The sequence below is a fragment of the Vipera berus genome (assembly GCF_964194415.1).
Source record: "Vipera berus genome assembly, chromosome: Z".
In the NCBI taxonomy this organism is placed as follows: Eukaryota; Metazoa; Chordata; class Lepidosauria; order Squamata; family Viperidae; genus Vipera; species Vipera berus.
Window position 1 is genome coordinate 49,398,366 of NC_138205.1, and position 20,421 is coordinate 49,418,786.

The following is a 20,421-nucleotide window of genomic DNA, read 5'->3' on the forward strand; positions in this document are numbered from 1 at the left end:
AAGTGAGTGACTTGGACCAAACACATTCAGTCAGTTTTCTGTGTCTAAGGCAGGACTAGAAGTCACTGTTTCCTGATTTCTAGCTACATGCCTTAACTCAGGGGTGTCAAACTCAATTTCATTGAGGGCCACATCAGCATTGCGGTTGCCCTCAGGGGGCCGGGTGGGTATGGCCAGGGTGGGCGTGGCCTACTGGGTGGGCGTGGCTAGAGTGTGTATGGCCTACTGGGTGGGCGTGGCCAGCTCTACATCGTTCGCATCAAGGGTGCCTATGGGGACCTGGGCAGGAGTGGGACAGATCTGAGGGTCTCTGGCAGAAGGAGGGTCTCTGGGCCAGGGCCAAGGCAGTGGGGGCCGTTCCCTCACTGTTTCCAGGATGGCTTCGCAGGCCACATGAAACCACTTCACAGGCCGGATCCGGCCCCCGGGCCTTGTGTTTGACATGTCTGCCTTAACTGTTAGATCAAACTGGTTTTAAGATGATCCTTTCTATATCTCAGTGTTTCTTTTTGTTGCTTAGCTGCTTGCTTTGGTTTATTTCTGCAGGAGCCTTGGGCAAAGCACCTAGTAAGGTTACAGATGCTCTTCCAGAGCAGGAGCCTGAAGGGGCTACAGCAGCTGTTGTAGATGATGAAGAGGAAGATATTGAAGCCATGCAGTCAAGATTAGCTACACTTCGTAGCTAAAAGGAAAGCAGTTGCATAGCTGGATTCATCTTGCCATAGGCAATTCTGTCATGCCTTTATAATATAAATCTTCCTACAGACGTTTTTCCTGTATATATTCTATTTTTTGTGCGCTTATGTTCAGAAATATTTTTTTTAACCCTTTTTGCCATATCAATGTATGTCAGGTCAAAACATCTCTGACACAATAAAGAGAATCTAGTATATTGTCAAACTAAAATAAAATATGTACGATTTACCTATGATTTCCTCAAATTCATTTTTTTTAGTTTGAACATATCACAGTAGTATTATACAGATTTTTAAAGCATTAGCTGGATTTTAATAAACAGCTTTTAATGCTTATTACAGTCTCAGGTGAGATTAATAAAAGAACAGTAATAGTTCCTTACAAATAAACAATGCAACTGAAAATAGGTTGACTCCCTTTTCTTTGTGACAGCCCCTCAAATATTGGAACACTGCTTATCATGTCACCGCTAGTCATTTTCGCTTGACTAGCCATACCCAATTCCTGCAACCATTCTTCATATGTTTTAGCTTCCATGCCCCCAATCATCTTTGTGGCTCTTCTCTGCACTCTTTTCAGAGTCTGATATCTTTTTATATTCTGGTGACCAAGTATTCCAAGTGTGGTCCTACCACGGCATTATAAAATGGTATTAACACTTCATGTGATCTTGATTTTATCCCTCTGGTAATGCAGAGAGACAGAATTTTGATTTACTCGGGATATTTTGGAGGGCGGGGGGGCTTTAGTTGGTTTGTGTGGAATGCTGATTCATTTACAATATATGGTTGTAATTTGTAGCCTGGTTCTGCACCTGGACTGGCTAATGGCCCTTTTATAAAATTAGGATCCTTGGTTGTCACTTGACCACTTACTACCCTGCTATTTGGATGTGGAACTTTCTTAAGGCAAGCTGGCTGTACTTTAATGACTTGTTTTTTTCTACTGTGTGTACATTTATTTGCCATTTATTTGTTTCATAAACTTCCCAGCAAAGCTTGAAATCTGTGTGTGACCTGAGATAGGACAGAAGGATCTAAGAGGCTATCAAGTCCAATCTCCTGCACACTGCAATGTTTCTGAAATCAATTGTTTGTTAGAATTTTCACACAGGATTGTTGGTGAAACATTTCCACCCATTTAATAAAATAGGAATCCATATCTACTCATCACTGCTTAAGAAATTAATTTGGCTCATATCAAAAGTTTTTCAGCAAGTAAAGTTAACAAAGCAGAGTTAATTCTATTTGTTTTTTCAAACTTTTTAATTAATTTTCTATTATAACATTTGATTAGTGTTTAGTGTTGTCTGGGTTAGTTAATCTGCTTAATAATACAAGTTACATTCTTAGCCTCTACCCCTTTTTTCCTACCATTGATAAGATACATTTCATGTTTGAAAATACTCTGTATCTTCTTTCTCTTTGATCTTCAATGTAAGTCTGTCCATTTCAGCACAGTCCAATATCTCTTCGTCTAGTGATGTTTCTTGATTCTTCCTGTACCGAGCAAATACAATCCTTGCTGCTGTTAGTACATACAATGTTAAATATACACTTTGCTTATCCAATTTTTCTGGTATTATACCTAATAAGAAAAGTTCAGGTTTAAAATCTACATATTTTTCTAACATCTTTTCTAACCAAGTTTGTATTTTTGTCCAAAGTTTTTTTGCTTTAACACAGGTCCACCACAAATGGTAATATGTGCCGGATTTTTGGTTACATTTCCAACATTTACTAGACATATTTTTAAACATTTTTGCTAATCTAGTAGATGGTAAATGCCATCTATAAAACATTTTATATAAGTTTTTTTATAAGAAGTTGCCATTGTCATTCAGTTAATTCTATTTCAAACTATATCCAAAATATCAGCTAATAAATAAAAATTATCTGAGTCCTATGTTTTAAATAAATCTATACTGAGAAGGATGAAATATATTTTATAAGACCTTTTGCCAATATAAGTAGTCTTTGCTTAAAACATTTGTTCAGCGACCATTCAAAATTCTGACAGCACTGAAAAAGAAGATTTATACAATACAGTGTGGAGGGATGGTCTATTAAGCAAATTCCTCCACACTGTCCCTTGTAGGACCATGGGCCGCTTAATAAATAACATGCTCTCAGCAAGGACCTTTCAAGTCATGGGCGATAAAATTAGTAAGCAAAGACATCTGAATAATGGACTCCCTCAGGGCTCTGTATTGGCCCCATCCTTATTCAACTTATATATTTCCGATATACCACCCACGCTATCAACAAAGTTCTCTTACACTGATGACTTGGCATTAGCATATAGCCACAAGGACATCAAAGTTACAGAAGGTGTACTTACAGCCAGCCTTACAACTCTGAGCACATACTTCCACCAATGGAGGTTAATCCCAAGCGTAAGTAAGACAGTCACATCATGTTTCCACCTTAATAATAAACTGGCAAAAAGAGAACTCAATGTATACCTAAATAACAAATTGCTCCCATATGAGGCAACTCCAAAATATCTGGGGGTCACCTTAGACAGGACCCTGTCTTAAAAAACATATTCAGAATATGGCTGCCAAGGTTAACAGCAGAAACAACATTCTGCAAAAACTATGTGGAACAACTTGGGGAGCTTCAGCTCCAACTCTTCAATGCGCAGGCCCTGGGCTTTGCTACTCTGTAGCGGAATACTGCGCACCTGTATGGATAAACAGCTCACATACAAGACTTGTTGAGGTTCAACTCAACCATACGATGAGATTAATTACTGGGTGCATAAAATCTACACCTATTCACTGGCTACCAGTTCTTAGCCACATAGTTCCCCCGCACTTACGACGACAAGAAGCTCTCATTCGGGAGTATAGTAAGATCCTGCTAAACTCCTCTCTACCCATTCATGCCTATACCTCTGATCTCTTAAGATGTCAATTAAAGTCAAGAAATCCACCACTCCTCACAGCACTTAAGCTGCTGGCCGAACATCAGAGCACTATACAAAAGTGGATGGAAGCATGGAGTAGCTATACCTCCCAAGATAGTTCTGAGCATATTAATCCTAATAGTATACCTCCAGGATTTAATCTACCCCGACACATATGGGTGACATACAATAGAATTAGAACGACTCATGGGGTGTGTGCCGATTCTCTGTATAAATGGGGAAAGACACCTTCAGCACAATGTGATTGCGGGGCTCCCTGACAGACTATCCAACATATAGTGAGGGAATGCACTAATAGAAGATACCCAGGAGATTTTAAGGACTTCCTCTGTGTAACAACGGCAGCTACTGACTGGATCTCCAAACTCGACATTAAACTCTGAAATGTTATTTCTGTTTTCCTCTTAGGTTTTATAATTGCTTCTTTTTTTAAAAAAAGAGTTGTTTTGACTGTTCTAACTTGTAGATATGAAGTGCTTTTGGTTCTGTGTGTGACCAGCCATACGCTAAATAAATAAATAAGAAGATTTATAAATGGTCCTTGAAGTTCCAGCCACTACAGCATCCCTGTGATCACATAATCCCTGGCTCACATTTATGAAGGTAGCAATCTCCCAGGATCACATGACCTTTTGTGACTTTTTTGATTGGCTTCCCACAAGCAAGTCATTGGGGAAGCTGGCAGGGAAAGTCACAATTTGCTCCAGTACTTCACTTGCGCTCTCGCCTTCCTAGTAGCAACCAGCCCCAGTCTCACCAAGTTCATGCTTCACATATCCAAGTCCACCCAGTGGCAGGTATTTCTGACCCCATCACGCTCATGCTTCGCGGACCACCCATGCAACCTCCACTGCCTGGCAGCAGCCACCACCAGCATCACTGGTTGTGGTTGCAGTGTTCTGCAGTCATGTGACAGCTATTTACAATGATTTTGCTGGCTTCTACTGTGGCTTTTTTGGACTGCAAAAAATTATCATAGGAATGGATGGACTTGCTTTATGACCACCATATTCATTTTGCAATGCTGCTTGGGGGGGGCGAAAGCCCTAATAAGCAGGCATATACATAGAATGAAGGCTATTGCTAAGCACATTTGATTTGTGCTTAGATTGTAAGCCACCCTGAGTCTTCGGAGAAGGGCGGGATATAAATGGGATTAAAATAAAAACAAATAAAAAAATAAATTTTTTTACATTGATCACAAAAAAGGATATAAAATTGAGCTGGTCAAGTTGGATGCCTTGACTTATGACGGTCATGACTGATGACAGAAATTCCAGGTTCTGTTATAATTCATTAAGTCAAAAACTACCTGTAGTAAAAACTGATTTCTTGTGAAAGCATGATTTCACCATGGAAACCCTGAGCAACTGTATTTGCATTTGTATTAGTGTGAGAATTTATGTTTGTTTATTTATTTATTTATTTATTTATTTGTTTTTATAAACCGCCCTTCTCCCGAGGGACTCGGGGCGGTGTACAGAGGAAGGAAGGTATACAGATTGAACAATAAAAAACAATAAAAAACAATAGTAAAAACAAAACTGTGACCCCAATTAAAGCTATCATGCCAGGCCGGACTGCTGGAACAGGAAAGTTTTTACGTCGCGTCGGAAGGTGCGGAGGTCGGGGGCCATCCGGATTTCGGTTGGTAAGCTGTTCCAGAGGGCTGGCGCACCCACTGAGAATGCCCTCCCCCTGGGGGCCACCAGCCGACATTCCTTGAGCGGTGGCACCCTGAGGAGGCCCTCTCTGTGGGAGCGCACAGGACGGTGGGGTGCTGACATTGGCAGAAGGTGCTCCCGTAGGTAGTCCGGACCCATGCCATGTAGGGCTTTGTATGTCATTGTTAGCACCTTGAACTTCACACGGAAGGCAACCGGAAGCCAGTGCAGCGCACGGAGGAGAGGTGTGATATGGGAGTATCGGGAGGCTCCCAAGAGTGTCCGTGCCGCTGCACTTTGCACCAGTTGAAGCTTCCGAGTGGATCTCAAGGGCAGCCCCATGTAGAGAGCGTTACAGTAGTCTAGGCGAGAGGTCACAAGGGCATGGGTGACTGTACGTAAGGAATCCAGGTCCAGATAAGGCCGTAGTTGGCGAACTAGTCGAACCCGGGAGAAGGCCCCCTTGGTCACAGCTCCTATGTGATCTTCCAGGGAGAGCTGCGAGTCTAGGAGGACACCCAGGTTGCGGGCCCTATCAACAGGGGGTAGTAACTTGTCCCCGATGTTAAGCAATGGGACGTTCTGAATATCCTGGCTTGCCGGTACGTACAGCCATTCAGTCTTGTCCGGATTCAGTTGAAGCCTGTTCCTCCCCATCCATTCCCGGACCGCTTTCAGGCAGCGGGACATCACGTCGAGGGCATCACTGATATTGTTTGGAGTTGAGATAAAAAGCTGGGTGTCATCAGCATACTGATGGTACCCTACTCCAAAGCTGCGAATGATCTCACCCAGCGGTTTCATGTAGATGTTGAACAGGAGAGGCGAGAGGACCGACCCCTGAGGGACTCCGCAAGCGAGAGGCCTCGGGGTCGACCTCTGTCCCCCTGTCAGCACCGACTGCGAGCTACCCTAGAGAAAGGAGGAGAACCAACGCAGAACCGTGCCTCCCACTCCCAGTCCCCTGAGGCGTCGCAGCAAGATACCATGGTCGATGGTATCGAAAGCCGCCGAGAGGTCTAATAAGACTAGGACAGAGGAATGGCCCCTGTCCCGGGCTCTCCAGAGATCATTCATCAGAGCGACCAATGCCGTCTCCGTGCTGTAGCCCGGCCTGAAACCCGATTGGTACGGGTCTAGATAAACCGCTTCATCCAGGATCTGAGGAAGTTGGTGCGCCACCACGCTCTCAACAACCTTCGCAAGGAAGCGAAGATTGGAGACAGGACGAAAGTTATTCAAAGAGGATGGGTCCAAGGTGGGCTTCTTGAGGAGAGGTCTCACCACCGCCTCCTTCAAGGCGGTGGGGAAGTGGCCCTCACTCAGAGAAGCAGAGATGACCGCTAGGAACCAGCCTCGTGTCCCCTCTCGAGCTGCATAGGCCAGCCAGGAAGGGCACGGGTCCAGTAAGCATGTGGAGGTGCTCAGCCTTCTCATAATCCTGTCCACTTCCTTAGGAGTTACAGGATCAAATTCCTCCCAGATGACGTCGACAAGACTGTCCATGTCTTGTTCTTCCATCTCAGCCCAGTTGGAGTCCAGGCCAGTTCGAATCCGAGCAATTTTATCCAGCAGATATTGACCGAATTCCTCGGCTCGACCCTGCAAGGGTTCCTCCCTCACCTCTTGGTTTAATAGGGAGCGAGTTACCCTGAACAAGGCAGCCGGGCGATTATCTGCGGACGCGATGAGGGTGGAAAAGTAGTTGGATTTTGCCACCCTTATCGCAGCGAGATAAGACCTGTTGCTTTCTATTTGAAGGATCTTCATTCAACCTTTTTCCTAGAGAGGCAGTACATGTGATTAAATGTTTATGATTTGCAATTGCAAAATAAAATACAGTTGTTTTCTTACCAACTGCTAGGTGAAGAAGAAATACTTCCCTAAATCACCATACTTCATCTTGATTGGGCAGTTGGAGCTTTAGTTGGCTAACAAAAATAGCATAATTGGTAGTAGTTTTGAAATTGGTGGCTATAGTCATTTATGAATTTTGGGAGGAGTGGTCCCAGCAGATAAGAGGAGTTCTCTACTGGCAGATCAGAACCCACCTTTCAGATAGCCTATGAAATTTGCAAACTAAATAAAAAACATTCTCTGTTCAGCCTATTAAAGGTTTTTCAAAGAATAAAGGCAACTAATAAGCAATTATTCAAATAATTGAATACAAACAATGCTAGTGTGAAAATGCTATAATTACATAATTGATGTTTTCATTATCAAAACTGTAAATACTAAAGAAAAAATTAGTAAAGGAATAAATTGGAATTAGACCCAGGTCTGCCAAGGCCCTTCCAGATCTCACCCAGCCAAAGTTCTCCATGTGCTCACTACGGGATAGTTATGTCCCCTAGCCCAGTGTTCCCCTTCATGGATTACTGCCTTGTCGTGACAAAGGGGCTTGTGTAATTCAATGAAGCTATGAGCTATGCCGTGCAGGGCCACCCAAGACGGAAAGGTCATAGCAGAGAGTTCTGACAAAATGTGATCCACTGGAGAAGGAAATGGCAACCCACTCCAGTATCTTTGCCATGAAAACCCCATAGACAGTACCAAAAGGAAAAAAGATATGATGCTGGAAGATGAGTCCCTCAGGTCGGAAGGCGTCCAATATGCTACTGGGGAAGAGCAGAGGGCTAGTACTAGGAGCGCCAGAAAGAATGAAGCAACTGGGCCAAAGCCAAAAGGACGCTCAGCTGTGGCTGTGTCTGGTGGTGAAACGAAAGTCCGATGGTGTAAAGATTCTTTCTCCATAGGAATCTGGAATGTAAGATCCATGAAAGCTGGACATGGTCAAACAAGAGATGACAAGACTGAGCATCGACATCTTAGGAATCAGCCAAAGAACTGAGGCCTTTGAGCTATGGTGCTGGAGAAGACTTCTGCGAGTCCCTTGGACTGCGAGGCGATCCAACCGGTCAGTCCTAGAGGAGATCAACCCTGACTGCTCTTTAGAAGGTCAGATCCTGAAGCTAAAACTCAAATACTTTGGCCACCTAATGAGAAGGAAGGACTCACTGGAGAAGAGCCTAATGCTGGGAAAGTTTGAGGGCAAGAGAAGAAAGGGACGACAGAGAATGAGGTGGCTGGATGGAGTCGCTGAAGCAATAGGCGTGAGCCTAAATGGACTCCAGAAGATGGTAGAGGACAGGAAGGCCTGGAGGAACGTTGTCCATGGGGTGGTTATGGTTCGGACACGACTTCGCAACTAACAACAACAACAACAACAAACCCAGTGTTTCTCAATCTCAGCAGCTGGGAAATTCTGGGAGTTGATGCCCACACCTTAAAGTTGCTGAGAGTGAAAAACAATCCTAACGGATGGAACCCGCGATCATGTAAGCAGAGATGTCCTGACCGCGCCCAGCCTACAGATTTGTGGCTTTAGCGTGGCATCAGTGGCAGGAGGAAGGCTATAGCTGCTTGTTTTACTGTCCGGGGAGGACGCTACGGCTGAGTGAGAAATCATCGCCGGCAAGACAGACCGGGAAAACACCTTTTCAAAGCCTGCACCGGGACGCACGTCTTCCTCGACGGCTTCTGCTTTGGTTCCCAGCCACCGCCACTGCCACTAGGAGACAGAATTGGAAAAGAAACAGGATGACTCAGCGACCGCTTCCCCCCACCCCCCGGATCAGGTTGGAGAGTGGTTCGTCCCCGACCTCGTGTTCTTTGTAGCTGCCCGACTGAAGGGCCGCGGAAGACGGCAGTCTCGGAGACAGCCTTAGAGAAGTGCTCTCTCTTGAAGATCGGCAGAATAGCGCCGGCGTCGGAGGAAATGGGCTTAAAGCCAGCAGAAGCAGTAGCAGCTGTCCCACGAAGTGGGCGTTCGCCATGGCAGAGGCCATGGAAGACTCCGCTGCTTCGCCGAACTTTTATGAAAGCCGGGTCCGAACTTGAAGGAAAATCTCTTGGGATCCGAGTTTCTCCAAACTCACATACTTCGTCGGTTGTGGGAAAAGTGGGTGTATGTTTGGTGAGGGTATAGGAAAGTTCTGGCTAGGCCCGTTGGAATATCACACAAACACCCCAAACGGAATAGGAACGTTTCAGAGACTCAGATGGACAACTCTGATACTAAACAAATACTATATAATTCATATACATTATGATATAATTACAATCATGATAAAAACAATACTTTAAATATTATCATATACAGTATTTTTACAACCCAGGGCTCTGACATCTGATTTCTCTAATAAGATTTACAACAGGAGATAGAACCATCCCTAAGACTTTTTTCACCTCTCTCCTGAGGATTGCACAAGCAAAACTTGGGGGGTGGAAGTCTATAATAAAAGGAACATCACATCTGGCAGCAGATTACCCAGTCCTGGAGGAATAATGCTGAAGCTTAGCTGGCACCCTGGAGACTATGTTTATTAAAGGAACATCTCATTTTTTTCCTCAAATTTCCTCTAGAGTTTTTAGATCAAGTTATAAGTGCTCTCAGAAAATGACTATTGTCTAGCCCTGGGCCTGTGCAAGTGTGTTTTTCTGTGTGAGTGTGAGTATTTTCCAATTTTTAAGCAGCTGCCAGAGAAAGTATGGGCAGTCACACTGCCTAGTTGTTAGAAAGCAAAATGATGAGCTTGTTCCCTGTCATTCCATGTAATCTTCGTTTTTAATAAAAGAATTCATGCCACTCACATGATTAACTTCCTACCTACTGACCACATGGCTTTTTCCCCCCTCCTGAAATCGTGGTAAGGTTGTACCATGAACCTGCTATCTCTTTCTTTTATACACAGATATGCATGCTGGAGCTTCAGTAGTAATGGTTGCGTGTACTAAAATAGTTTTTTGGTATAGTGCTGAATTCAGGCAGACAGAAAACAGGCACATTTTACTGCAGCGACTATGAATGATTATGAAAACAACTTCAATAAGAACAGTGCACAGACTATGAGGTATCCTCTTGGCATCAAAAGATGGAAACGAGAAGAGAGGGGAAATCCTAGGAGGAAAAAAGCCACTATCTGAAGCTATGGATGGATAGCCAGCTTTGAAAGTGATCCATAAGTACAGTTTTTATACTTTACAATTGCTTGGTAAATCCTGTACCCTTTACAACGCCTTAGCATAAAAATCTCAACCAACACTTGCCCTTAGCGATTCTAGTACTGGAGTTACCTCCGAGAAGCGTGTAATAGCAACCTCCATGTGTAGCTGAAAAACGTGGAGGTGGTAAACGGTAAAGTTCGTTCAAAAAACCATGCTTAAGACAACTTATAGCTTTCTATAATCTTGATGATTGTCTCAGTCGGGCACATCCATTGCTTCGGAATGGCCACGTGCTGCAGTCATGAAAGCCAAGAGGCTGCTTGTTTTCGTTGCCCATCTCCAATTCGGGCAAAGGGTGGTAATCGACCACTTGAGCGGCGCGCCTTTTCTCAGAGGAAGAGGCAAAGCAGGGGGACAGACAGAGATCCCGAGAACAGGTGCTAAAGCTGTCCCAGCCTTGCGGGCGAGGTTAGGATCCCACATCTGAGCGAGTGCCTGCTACTGTTTCCGGCCGCTCCCTAGTGAGGCTGCGCGCTAGATGCCGAATGGCTGAGACGCCTGCTCTGCTTATTCTAGCGACTGCGGACCGACCGACTCGAGCCCGGGGAAAATCCTATCCCCGTCTTGCTGTCACCGCGGTCCTGCAGCGACATGGTGTCCTGGATCATCTCCAGACTAGTGGTGTGAGTACCAACTTCGGGTGGGTCTCGACCTGCGCTTTTCCCCGAAGAGCGGTCTTTGCACAGTGAAAGCAGCTTTAGTGGTGCCTTTGGGGTCTGACCGTTTGTGTGCCCATGTAGTTTCCACCGAATGCGACGGCTAATAATATCTACTCAGGCACACCAGCCATCTAAATTTAGCAGTTCGTGCGCTGTTGCCTGTCCCTGGTTTTCTTGTACTGAGCAGCAGTCGAGATCAGCGTGAGACTTAAAGTAGATTGTTTTATTCGAGCGAAATGTGTACTATAAATGGGCTGAAATAGCGACTGACTGTTCTTACCTTAGATTTAGCCATATACGCAGAAAGGGGTAGGGATCCGTTTAAAGCTGCAACAGAAGAAGGCGGCTTTTTGGTTATTCCCTTTGGCAAATGCAGCCGGGTATAGAGAGAGGGGGAAAGAAGGAAAAAGCGAGTCTTGAAAAAGGGCAGGGAAAACCGCCGCTTTGTTATTAGCAATAGCAACCGTATTTCGGTCTCACCTGCCAGAGGGCGCTATCTGGAACGGTCCCTGAGTGATGGGAGTGGGGGGAAAAGTCTTAATTCTTCCTCTTGTAAATTAGTGCTCACTTTACAAAATGCATTAGGTTTTCTCCCTTAACAGAAAAAATAACCGATCTCGAGGACGCCTAAATCTAGGAGGAGAAATTGAAGGGCGTCGACTTTTGTTTTTGGGGGGATTAGGGGTGGGGTGAGGCGGCTGCTATTTCACGGAGGGTGGGAGATGCTGGTAGAGGAATTTGGGGCATTCTCTCTGGGAAACAAACAATAGAAACCATTTCCATAGAACCGTCTAAAACTAAGGCTTTCTTAGGAGAGACAGGCAGCAGGGGGGAAAAAAGGAAAAGAATTTGTGCTCCTAAAATGAAAAAAACAAACAAAGAAACAACCACACACACCCCCAGCCATTTTTTTCTGTAGATGGTTCTTTTTCAATGGAAGTCTTCCTAGGACTTACTGAAATTCTGAGGACTCTTTGATGTTGGAGATCCAATGCCTTTGTTTGTTTGTTTGAACTAGATTGATTGAGCGCCTCCCTTCCAATGTGTCTGGGCCATAAATGCTAGCTGGGGTGATGGGAGTTGGAGTCCAACTCACCTACCTGAAGGGCCTGGGGAAGATTAGTGGGATTAGCTGTCTTCAATAGACCCAGTCACTGCCCAGCAGTTTCAGAGACAGGAGGATGGTGAGATTGACTTTTTACTTCCTCTCTGAAAAAGTCAAGAGCTTTTCAATGACACACCATACATTTTAGTGACAAAGCATTCCAAAGGCTGCAGAAAAGAAGCTGGCAAGTTCTACTGATACATCTGCAGCTGCTACTTTTTGTGGTTGGATGTTCATTTTATAGCTGTTTTTTTTTGTTTAAACAGTAGGAGTGTTTTGCTCATCGTTGGCTTAAGCAATGTGATGACATTTCAGTTGTTCTTGCTGCAGAGCTGGGTTTTTTTACGTTTCCCTCCTTTCCCCCAAATTTTACATAATCTTGCTGCTTAACTTTACAATTCTATTTCTGCATCTTTTTCATAGTTTAATATACTTTCTGGTTTGATTTTTTTTAAACTCAGGCTCACTTTACAACATCTGGAAGATGTACATTAGTGGGGCTGTTTTTACCCTTACAAGAAGGCTGTTTGAAAAATGTGAGGCAAATCAAAGAAATATTGTAATCGTGAGATCTTTCCTATACGTAGGGAGGAAGCAGCAATATATGTAATTATCATTCTTTGTTGGATACATTTTACTGAGAGAAAATGTATGGATCCTTGTTTGAGATGTAACATTAGAAGAGTAAAAAATACGAGGCGTTCCCTTGATTATGCAAAATAGCTTGGATGTATAAGAACAATGCAGGGCAATCTAGATCTGTCCTTTTTTTACTTCAAAGGCCTTCTTCCAGGTTCCTGCAAATAGGGAGGAGCATGCAGTATATAGCATTTGCCCAAATGTGAGTCTGCATAAATTTACCTTCCTCCTCCTGAGCATCTTACAGGTACGTGGATGTCAACTCCCAAAATGTAATGGCTGTACTGGTTGGAGCATTCTGAGACTGAAGTGACACTTTATAGATTATGTCAGATGAACCCTGCCACATTTTATTTACACAGGAATTTTCAGTATCTCATAATGTACAAAAATTAGTGAGAATTTGGAGGCAATATCACTTTCATTGTTAGAATAGATCATTAATCTATTGCTGCCACAATATACTCAGGACTTTTTTTCTCATAGAACGCTCAGAACGGAGTTCCGGCACCTTTTTTGGATGGAACCTTGTAGGGTAGGCAAAGCGGGTCGTATGACATGTGTGAGTTCCGGCACCTTTTTCTTTTACAAAAAAGCACTGAATATACTTATATAAAAATAGGAACTTCATCAGTCAAATGATGTACCTTCCTCCTCCTATTTCCCCACAGAAACAATCCTGTAACATGGATTGGGCTGAGAAAGAGTGGCTGGCCTATAATTTCCCACCTGGCTCTCATGGCTAAGGTGGGACTTGAACGCGCAGTCTCCCACCTTTTAGCCTGGTGCCTTAACCATGAGATCAAACGGGTCCTCTGTTTAGAAAATATTTTCACATTTAAAAGATGTTTTCTCTCTCTCTCTGCTTTTTTGAAAAAAATGTTCTCCTCTTGATATGCACGTGTTCAGGTCATGCATTTTAGTGTCATAGTTGCCTGCAACTGCACTTAGTGTTGGATGGGAGGTTAAAATAGTGGGAAGAGAAAGAGGTGAGTTGAAGCTTTCTTTTGCATTCAAAGTCTGGTGGAAATATTTCTCAACCAATAACTCTAAACTTTGTGGGGGGGGGGAGGAAGAGATGGAAAGGGGGTATTATTTGTTTTGAAATAGTTGCACTCACAACATCAGGATTGGGAAGGCCCATTTCAAATATACTATGTGATTGAAGCATTTGAGTGTGTAGTGTACCTCCCATTTCTCAGAAAAACACAGAAAGGAAAAAATAAAAATATGTCAATTTTAACAATTCTGATAACTACCTTCTTTCTGAAAGAAACTTTGTATTATATTTGGGGAAAAGACAATAGCTTCATTAATATCTCAAAGATTTGTTTTTTCTACAAAAGGCAACTGGACTGTTTTTTTTCCTTGAGGAAGAAAAATAAAACATTTCACTTCTCATTCAAGAAGTTTCATCAGTTCCTTTCCTCCACCATCAGAACTGATGAAGCTTCTTGGAGGAGAAGCGAAACGTTTTCTTCCTCAAGGAAAAAACAGCCTAGTTGCCTTTTGTAGAAAAAAGCACCTTTGAGACAACTATGACCTGGATGACGGAAAATCTCCACAGACACTTTAAAGTGCTCAAGCTTTGTATGCAAAAGCTCTTCTATTCTTGGTGGTTCTAAGTAGACATGGATGAGGACTGTATTCCACAGTACGTTTTGCTGAATTTCTCCCAACTTTGAGATACCATATAAGCAATATTAAAAAAAAGGGAAGGGGAAATCCCCTATTCCAGACATGTCAAACACAAGGCCCAGGGGCCGGATGCGGCCCGCAAAGTGGTTTCATGTGGCCCGCGAAGCCATCCTGGAAACAGTGAGGGAACAGCCCCCGCTGCCTTGGACCTGGCCCAGAGACCCTCCTTCTGCCAGAGACCCTCAGATCTGTCCCACTCCTGCCCAGGCCCCCATAGGCACCCTTGATGCGAACGATGTAGAGCTGGCCACGCCCACCCAGTAGGCCATATGCACTCTAGCCACGCCCACCCAGTAGGCCACACCCACCCTGGCCATACCCACCCGGCCCCTTGAGGGCAACCGCAATGCTGATGCGGCCCTCAATGAAATTGAGTTTGACACCCCTGCCCTATTCTATTAGGAAAATTGCAAGAAAAAATATCAGGGAAAGTTCAAAAAAATATATACTTTAAGACAAGAAAAATATAAAATTTTAGCAATTTCAGATAGTTAAAATTCATAAGCCTTTGTTTTTATGCAAAGAGAAGCAATATTGACAGAAGATTTTCTCTTTTTAAAATGTAATTTTTATTAAGAATTTTAATTACAGTAGTTAAAATTAATACAAACTAAACTTAGAGAAATGGATTGAGAGAAAGAATAAAAATGCAGGAAAAAAGAAAAGACAAATATTCTTAGTTATCAGATAAAATTTGTTTGACATCTGTCATTCCTTCATTAACAGAAGTAGAAATAATTACTGACAGTATTGTTGGTATCTTCTGGCTCCATTTCTCAAAGATTTCATCTAATATTTCTAATTTTTGTTTCATTTTGTAAGTCCCATTATTAATTGACATCAGACTTCTATTTCTTTTGTTATAATTTTTATTCCCCTCTAGTGTCAAGTTTCTAAAATCATCACTTGTTTTTGTTATGAATTGCAATTGCCATTATAACCAAAATAAAATGTGGCAGGGTTCATCTGACATAATCTATAAAGTGTCACTTCAGTCTCAAAATGGTCCAACCAATACAGCTATTACATTTTGGGAGTTGACATCCACATATCTGTAAGATGCTCAAGAGGAATCAGTATTGTGCTACATGCAAAAAGGATAAAATGCTATAGTGAATTAATCTGTTCATCTGTTTACAAGGAGTAGATTGAATCAAGTGATTTCAACAGGCATCATTCAAACTGATAGAAGCATTTAAGTTTTACTACCAGCATCCTCAAAAAGAGATATATCTGCCTCATTTCTGCAGATTTGAGCAGAAGGAGGTGAAAGGATCAGCCATCTTACTCGCAATCATGGCAGACTTTTAAAGAACACTTAATTCACAAACCTTGTTTTCTAATCACTTTCAGAAATTGTGTATTAATTATTCTAAAGCTATTAGAAACCTTTGGAATGACAGGCTTGAAAAATCTTTATTGCATGAATTCAGTCTTCAACTGAACAGAAGAAAAATTAACTACCGTACAAGCTTAAGAGCTTAAAGAATTTGTAATAAACAGCAAAAAGGTGTTTGTTAAATATGTTTTACATTAGAAACATTATTAAATACGTTTTAATCTAAGAAAGTTATAAATGGATAAGGACCCAGGTAAATTTGGAATATTACTTTTTACCATAAGATTTTGGGATTAACTCTAAACATTAAACGGTTTTATCAGTATACTGAGAAGGCCACAAATTAGATCAGACATGTCAAACACAAGGCCCAGGGGCCGGATCTAGCCCGCAAAGTGGTTTCATGTGGCCCGCAAAGCCATCCTGGAAACAGTGAGGGAACACCCCCCCACTGCCTTGGCCCTGGCCCAGAGACCCTCCTTCTGCCAGAGACCCTCAGATCTGTCCCACTCCCGCCCAGGCCCCCATAGGCACCCTTGATGTGAACGATGTAGAGCTGGCCACACCCACCCAGTAGGCCATACGCACTCTAGCCACGCCCACCCAGTAGGCCATGCCCACCCTGGCCATACCCACCCGGCCCCCTGAGGGCAACCACAATGCTGATGCGGCCCTCAATGAGTTTGACACCCCTGAATTAGATCATAGTAGAAAAATGGCAGTAGTATTTGTATAAGAGAAGAAGATCAGTTAATAGAATTGACTCATATGTAGTTACATCTCCTAAATACTTAACCAGTTTGGAATAGTGAATAGGTGAGAAATTTCTTCAGTTCATACTTTTGTAAATGAAATACTCAGAACAGAAGTTACCTCAGGACAAGGCAAAAGAGAAAAGAGCAACCTCATCTATTGGCTGAGCTGGGAGTTCAATTATTCTTTAACCCAGATGCTGAAAAGACACCTACTCCTATATCTGAGAATTTTAGGCAAACTGAGAAGCTAAGCTGCATCATCTAGTGCTGTATACCAGTTTGGCTTTGTTCATGGATGCCATGTCTTTCCTGTCAGTCTGCCTTATATCTTTGCTCACTCATATGCTTAGTAGCTAACAAATTCCACAGAGTGGCCATTAGTTTTGATACTTCAGTATCTACAATCTTCCAATCTTGCTTTGAAATACCCTTGACAGGGGACATCTGTGCCAATCAAGAACCAGAATCTAGAGGAATATTGCCCTCATTTCTCCACCCATCCAGAATCTTTTATAGGTTAGCTTTCATTTTCCCCAACTACTGCTTGCCATTGAAATAGGAGAAAAATAATAGTATAATCTTACTTTTTAAATTTATTTTTTTTTCTCTTTGGAAGTAATTAAATACAGTATATGTGACTTTTACTGCAGCAAGAGTTTAAGAAATAGAATATGTATGTAAAAATGTCTGAACTTAATTAGGATTTCATCTCAGCATTCCATGCTAACTGCTGCTAATCCTAGCTGCTAGTAGAATGAACCTAAATCCAGCATGGACCATGTCATGTTAGTGATAATTCTTCCAACTTTCTCATTAGGATACATGGATTATTATCATTCTAGACCAGGGGTCGGCAACCTAAAAAAGGAAAAGAGCCACCGGGAACCGGTTCCATCACAAATTAAAAAAACTGGGAGCCGCGTGCGTGTGTCCATGCACGCGCATGCGCAAAAAACATTTTGCGCATGCGCGGACGCACGCGTTTGCCATTTTTTTAAAAAGTGAGATGGAACCGGTTCCCGGTTGCCCGACGGCGACGGCCCGTCTGCAAAGCTGCCGCTTTCGGCAGCTTTGCAGACGGGCCGCGGCAGCTTCCTCAAAGAGCGGCACCGCTGCCCGTTCGCCCGGAGGTACACGCGCACCTCTCCAAAGGTTTGGGGAGGTGCGCGCGCACCTCCGGTCGTTCAGAGAGGTGCACGCGCACCTCTTGGAACGGGCCGCGGCGTCGCTCTTTGAGGAAGCTGCCGTGGCCCATCTGCAAAGCTGCCGCTTTCGGCAGCTTTGCATACGGGCCGCGGCAGCTTCCTCAAAGAGCGACGCCGCGGCCCGTTCGCGCGGAGGTACGCGCGCACCTCTCCAAAGGTTTGGGGAGGTGCGCGCGCACCTCCGCCCATTCGGGGAGGTGCGCGCGCACCTCTCCAAAAGGGCGGTGCCACTCTCCATTTGGAGAGGTGTGCGCGCACCGGGCGGCTGGGAGCCGCAGAAGACGGCTCAAAGAGCCGCATGCGGCTCCGGAGCCGCGGGTTGCCGACCCGTGTTCTAGACCAGTGATGGTGAACCTTTTAGACACTGAGTGCCCCAAAACTGCCCCGCCCCACCCCGCCTGCCCGCAGAGCCATCTACCACCTCCATGGCCTGCTGCAGATCGCCCAGGCAGCCCTGCAGCATCATAGCAGCCACACCCTCCACCCGCACCCTGCAGCATCATCTGTGTGCTATGGAGTCCGAGGGTAGAGTCTTGTCCCTGCTGTCTGGATGACATGTCCTTGGCTGCTCTGCTCTGTGTGGGCCACGCCCAGGGCCATCTCCTCCGGGGGGGCTGCTGGTGAGGAGGGGGCCACAGGGGGAGGTGGAGCTGGGGAATGGTGTGCATGCCCACAGAGAGGTCTCTGTGCCACCTCTGGCACCTGTGCCATAGGTTCGCCACTGTTGTTCTAGACTTTACCATTTACTCAATTCTCACAAACATTCTGCATTTTAAAAAGCAAAAAGAAAAGTTTGCATGTATTGTTATTTTGTTTTGACAGTAGGTTTTTCAAATATTTAACTTATCATTGTACAATCTTTAAACATATTGGTTGTTTTTGTACACAATACTGAGGACTTGGCTCATAAAATATCAAAAAAATCTTCACTACTCAATTTTAATTAGCTTGAATTCTAGTAAGTGTAATTCAACTCTCTGCTCATTATAGAAAGACAAAATGGGGTAAATGTTAAGATGAGTCCCTAGTTCTCAAATGTACTAAGGCAGGGTAACTTAAGGTCTCTTCACCATCTATCGCCTCCCAATGGCCAATCCTTTCACCTGTTCTCCATTTTCCTACAAGTGGGGTCTAATAACTGGTATATTCTTGACCTTGACTTAATTGGGTCAGGTCTCCTTAAATTAGAAACAGACTTCTGTTTGAACTCTTTCAGTTTATGCTGCCAGGAAGGTTGCTTTTAACATATTCAAATCACAACACTTGTTGGTGCCAGTGGAAAGGCAATTTCTTGAACAATTTGTAGCTTTATGAAAACATACAGACTATCATGCACAGGTTCTGATTCGAGATTTGAGTGGCATGCCCATTTGTGGTAGGATAAAGTAAAAATTAACTCTGGATTTAAGAATCATATTGTTAGGCAATCAATTGGGCATGTATGGTGGAAATATAAAAGAAGACTGACTGAAAAAGTGACTTATCAACATTTGAAAAAAGGGACTCAAGATAAAGACAAAAGAATTAGTAAGTAAAGGTTTTCTTTGTGACTGGCTTAATTATTACAGAATTTTTGAAAGATTTAAACTTGATTTAAAAAAACGAGTTAAAACTGAATTAGATATCAATTTATGTTCTGGAGATGACCACTTAATTGCTAAAGTATATAAAATGTACCCCTTCATGGATTACTGCCTTGTCATGGCGAAGGGGCTTGCGTAATTCAATGAAGCTATGAGCTATGCCGTGCAGGGCCACCCAAGACGGAAAGGTCATAGTAGAGAGTTTTGACAAAACGTGATCCACTGGAGAAGGAAATGGCAACCCACCCCAGTATCTTTGCCATGAAAACCCTATGGACAGTACCAAAAGGCAAAATGATATGACACTGAAGTTGAGCCCCTCAGGTCGGAAGGCGTCCAATATGCTAAACGGCTGTCTGAGGAAGCTTTGCAAATAGCTGAGGAAAGGAGGGAAGTGAAAGGCAAGGGAGAAAAAGAAAGATACGCCCATTTGAATGCAGAATTCCAGAGAATAGCTAGAAGAGATAAGAATGCCTTCTTAAATGAACAGTGCAAAGAAGAAAACAATAGAATAGGGAGGACCAGAGATCTTTTCAAGAAAATTGGAGAGATGAAGGGAACGTTTAATGCAAAAATGGGCATGATAAAGGACCAAAATGGCAGGGACCAAACAGAGGCAGAAGAAATTAAGAAGAGGTGGCAAAATTATACTATACAAGAATGAGCTTAACGTCCCTGATAATCACAGTGAGGTGGTCACTGACCTCGAGCCAGACATCCTAGAATGTGAAGTGAAGTGGGCCTTAGAAAAGCTGAGCAACAACAAAGCTAGTGGAGGTGACAGTATTCCAGCTGAGCTATTCAAAATCTTAAAAGACGGGACTTCCGCTGGCGGCGCGGCGCTGAAGACAGCCTCCCCTGGCTGCCCGCGGCTCAGCTGTTTGTTTTTTCGCCCGAAACAGCGCCGATCAGCTGTTCGGGCGAAATTGAAGCCCCCTCCTCGGGAGAAGAGGAGGGGGTGAGGCCCCAGGTAGGGGTAGAGTTCTCCGAGGCCGCCTGAGCTTTGAGCTTGGGCGGCTGAAGGATCGAACTCCCCCGAAGCCTGGGTTGCTCCCAGCTGGCCGTCGTCTCTGCTCCGAA

At 43.8% G+C, this 20,421-nt stretch overlaps 2 protein-coding genes across 6 annotated transcripts in view; both read left to right on the forward strand.

Moving 5' to 3' along the window:
- Positions 1–931, forward strand: part of LOC308678389 (charged multivesicular body protein 3) — a 45,089-nt gene extending 44,158 nt beyond the window's left edge. For both annotated transcript variants that reach the window (XM_081345545.1, XM_081345544.1), the window contains one exon: positions 547–931. In XM_081345545.1, the coding sequence (XP_081201671.1) occupies positions 547–686 (140 nt within the window). In that variant the 3' untranslated portion in view covers positions 687–931. The remainder of the gene's footprint in view (positions 1–546) is intronic.
- A 9,918-nt stretch (positions 932–10,849) lies between these two features.
- The window catches only part of LOC308677486 (receptor expression-enhancing protein 1), a 70,793-nt gene continuing 61,221 nt past the window's right edge, over positions 10,850–20,421 (forward strand). For all 4 annotated transcript variants that reach the window (XR_014028501.1, XM_081343930.1, XM_081343928.1 and 1 more), the window contains exon 1: positions 10,850–10,981. Coding sequence is in view for 3 of the 4 variants with exons in the window: in XM_081343930.1 (XP_081200056.1) it covers positions 10,950–10,981 (32 nt within the window). In the remaining variant the exon portion in view is untranslated. The remainder of the gene's footprint in view (positions 10,982–20,421) is intronic.